The sequence below is a fragment of the Primulina eburnea genome, chromosome 3 (assembly GCF_022965805.1).
Source record: "Primulina eburnea isolate SZY01 chromosome 3, ASM2296580v1, whole genome shotgun sequence".
Classification (NCBI taxonomy): Eukaryota; Viridiplantae; Streptophyta; class Magnoliopsida; order Lamiales; family Gesneriaceae; genus Primulina; species Primulina eburnea.
Genome location: NC_133103.1, coordinates 10,296,804 through 10,300,699, shown reverse-complemented (window position 1 = coordinate 10,300,699; position 3,896 = coordinate 10,296,804). Strand labels below are relative to the sequence as shown.

Here is a 3,896-nt window from a genome sequence, read left to right as displayed (position 1 = left end):
GCAGTAAATAAAACTGGTTATCCTAAATAAGTGGATCCGGATGATCGGTTGATCTGGGTAGTAAGTCAATTGGCATGATCTGACGATCATTCAGTATTCCTAACAAATAAACTTTGGGGATCTTCACATACGTCACAAACAATTTAACTAAAATTATCAGATTAATAATTAAAAATTATCAATTATATATCAAAGCTGTTCGAAGGGCATATTAATTAGATATAAAATGATTTAATTTAAAAAAGCCTTTTTAAATAAAAATTTTAAGCGTCTTTAATGAACATATAAAAAAGTGACATTTTGCCAAGAGAAAATGAAAACAAAACTGTATTGTAAAAAATATATTTTCTATATATATGTTTCTCCCATCGCCGTTACCCGCTGCCACTTCTCTATCTCTCTGTGTTTCTCACACACAACACACAGTAAACGAAGAAGATGAACCGCTTGGAGAGCTGGCCCGAACCAGTCATCCGTGTTCAACATCTTTCGGACAGTGGGATCCGGATCATACCCGAAAGATACGTGAAGAAACCCCAAGAAAGACCCAATTTTGACGAGCCAGTCTCTGGCAAAATCCACATCGAGATTCCTGTGATCGACATGAATGATCTGTACTCAGACGACGCGTCGCTCCGCTGGAAAACGGCCGCCCTTCTGGGCTACGCGTGCCGCAAGTGGGGATTCTGCCAGGTGGTGAATCATGGCGTGAGCCAAGAGCTGATGGCACGGACGCAGGAGGCGTGGCGTGAGTTCTTTAAGCTGCCGATGGAGGAGAAGCAGAAGCTCGCAAATTCGCCGAGCACGTACGAGGGCTACGGGAGCCGCATCGGGGTGGAGAAAGGGATATCTTTGGATTGGAGTGATTATTTCTTCCTCCATTATCTTCCTTTAGGGCTGAGGGATCAAAACAAGTGGCCTAGTCTCCCTATTTCTTGCAGGTATATATTAATAAGTCTAACTTGATCTCAAATTATATTTCATTAATTAATCCATCGCATTAAAGGAAAAATTAGCCTTTTATTGAAATAATTAGTTGGTCTTTTTTTTTTTTACCTTTTTTTTATTTTTACTGTTCATGTGAAGTTGGATACTTCAACAATATTTTCATTAGTAACATTCTAGAATGACCAAAAAAAAAAAGATTAACTTACTCCACTGAAACCAGTATTTTAATGACACTACGTAACCAAAATCCTAAATAGGACAACTTATGATAATTTCTCCCCTGAAATTTTAAATGATTGTAGGGAATTGGTGGGAGAGTATTGTAGGGAAGTGGTTAAACTTGGAGGAAAGTTAATGAAGGTTTTGTCGGCTAATCTTGGGTTAAGAGAAGACTATCTTCAGGAAGCCTTCGGAGGAGAAGACATGAGCGCATGCATGAGGGTGAACTATTACCCGAAATGCCCTCAACCGGATCTCACATTAGGCCTGTCGCCCCATTCGGATCCGGGTGGAATCACCCTTTTATTACCCGATAACGATGTGTCGGGCCTCCAAGTCCGACATGCTGATAAGTGGGTCACCGTCAAGCCCGTTTCCAATGCCTTCATCGTCAACTTGGGAGATCAACTTCAGGTCCTCTATGATGATTATTTTTTTTTATGTATATATCACACAAACACACACTAAGAGATTGCTATCACGATAGATTTTTATGTCTCTATGTATCAGGAATGCAACTACCATCACAACTAACATTTATGGACTCATAAACAAACAGCCGCAAAATCAAGATTTTTCAGAGATAAGAAATTTAAATTCTTAATATTTATATGCATATATTAACCGATAAAATGATTTTTTTTGGTATATTAACTTGTCTGATTTTGGTTTTAATCTTCTTTGGTTTTTGTACATTAACTTTTAATTTTCTGCCATTTTTGTCAAATTTTTGACGTCTTGTCAGTTTTTTCTGATGCCATATCAGCATTCTCTTGTGTCGCATCGACAAAATCAACAAAAAATTACAAGTTAAAAGTGGCAAAACCAAAATTTAAAAATTTAGTGTATATTAACCACCCCTTCGATCGGCTCCATCCATATGATGTATCTAAGGAAGTTGAGCTAAATAACTTGTAAGATGCAGTGAAATATTAGTAACTGTCTATACTTAGTGAGCATGCCAAAACATGACAACATCTGAAGGTATCTATATCGATCTGATTAGACGAATATCAAATTATACAGATAATGAGCAACGCGAACTACAAAAGTGTGGAGCATAGAGTGGTGGTGAATGCCGAGAAAGACAGACTATCGCTTGCTTTGTTCTACAATCCAAGGGGTGACATATTGATCGAACCGGCCGAACTGCTCCGGACCGAAGAACGACACCCTCGGCTATACCCGCCTATGACCTTCGACGAGTACAGACTCTACGTTAGGACCAAGGGTCTTCGTGGAAAATCCCAAGTTGAATCTCTCATCAACTCGCCTTGATGGTGAAATTAATAATATGACATAATTATTAGTAATAATTTTAACTGTTAGTGTGGTTATATATATATATATATATATATATATATATATATATATATATAGTGGAAAATGTTAATGTAATTCTAGATATGTTTGTGTGTGTTATTAATATTTTATGTATTATATTTGATAAGTATTATTTGGTGTCGAATTTTTCTTCTAAATAACGTGTCATTACGCTAGACTGATTTTAATTTGGAATCTACTAAATCAATTCCAGCAGAAATTATTTTGTTTTTTTTTTTAAAAAAAATCATTCATATAAGATTAGATTGGATTAGATTAGCTGTTTGTAGACAAAACGTTTAAATGAATATTTTATTTTAATAACAAAACGTTTAAATGAATAAAATATTTTATAAAATATGAATATCAAACACCTGTAATGGATAAGACAACAGCAGCAACTAATGCTTGTCGGGCTTGCGTGTTGCACTAATTAATGTGCCCAACTCCCCAATATCTTTTACTCGCACGTTTTTATTTTTGTGGACAGGATAAAACGGCGCCGTCATACGGGTGGAAAACATTTTGACCTTATCCAGCAATCTGGCCAAATCGCATCTTCCCCTAACAAAATATACATTTTGGTTTATCAAAAATAGATGATATATTATTTATAAATATTTTTAATGGGATCGACTTTTCCACAGGAAGCAATGACGTAATGAACGATATAGAAATGTCAAGATAATGAGAAGACGATATAAAAAGATACATTATGACATCAGATTATAAGCGAGAAGATAAAAAGGAAATCTCAAATCAACCGTCAAGTTTATAAATGATCAAATTATGATCCAACTATTAGTAGTTCAACACATAATGGAGAAATTTGAGCTCTTATATTATTTTAAGATTGAGATTTGGATGATTGGATCTAACTCCACTCCAAAAATTAGCTCAAAAAAATTGTCAAAATCTATATACAACTCTTAAAAAATTTTATCCAACCAGTGTTGTACGACTAACATGATTTACACCTTGAAAAGATAATGATTTATACATTGATACTACAAAAAAATGGATGGATTAGCGACGGTTTTAATGTAACCGTCGCAACATTCGCGACGGTTTTTCTCAAACTGTCGTTATACAGCGACGGTTTTCAGGAAACCGTCGTCCAAAAAAATAAGCGACTGCTTCCTAGACACCGTCGCTTTTTTAGCTACGGTTTAATAAACAACGTCGCTATTTTAGCTACGGTTTACTAAAAACCGTCGCCTTGTTAGCCACGGTTCATTAAACCGTCGTAATATATTGCGACAAATTTAATAAACCGGACCAAGCGACGGGTTATTAAAAGCCGTCGCTTTTTTAACCACGGTTTAATAGACACCGTCGCTTTTTTAGTCACGATTTACTAAAAACCGTTGCCTTTTTAGCCACAGTTTTTTAAACCGTCGTAATCT

At 35.8% G+C, this 3,896-nt stretch overlaps 1 protein-coding gene across 1 annotated transcript; it reads left to right on the top strand.

Moving 5' to 3' along the window:
- Positions 1 to 373: 373 nt before the first annotated feature.
- On the top strand, positions 374 to 2,513 carry LOC140828209 (jasmonate-induced oxygenase 1-like). Its single transcript, XM_073191191.1, has 3 exons — positions 374 to 941; positions 1,251 to 1,581; positions 2,194 to 2,513. Exons 1-3 carry the CDS (start codon positions 439 to 441, stop codon positions 2,443 to 2,445), a joined length of 1,086 nt encoding a protein of 361 aa, XP_073047292.1. The 5' UTR covers positions 374 to 438; the 3' UTR covers positions 2,446 to 2,513.
- The last annotated feature ends 1,383 nt before the right edge of the window (positions 2,514 to 3,896 follow it).

Coding starts and splice junctions, on each gene's coding strand:
- LOC140828209 (XM_073191191.1), top strand. CDS start 439: ATGAACCGCTTGGAGAGCTGGCCCGAACCAGTCATCCGTGTTCAACAT. Junction 942..1,250: donor AGTCTCCCTATTTCTTGCAG/GTATATATTAAT, acceptor AAATGATTGTAG/GGAATTGGTGGGAGAGTATT. Junction 1,582..2,193: donor ACTTGGGAGATCAACTTCAG/GTCCTCTATGAT, acceptor CAAATTATACAG/ATAATGAGCAACGCGAACTA.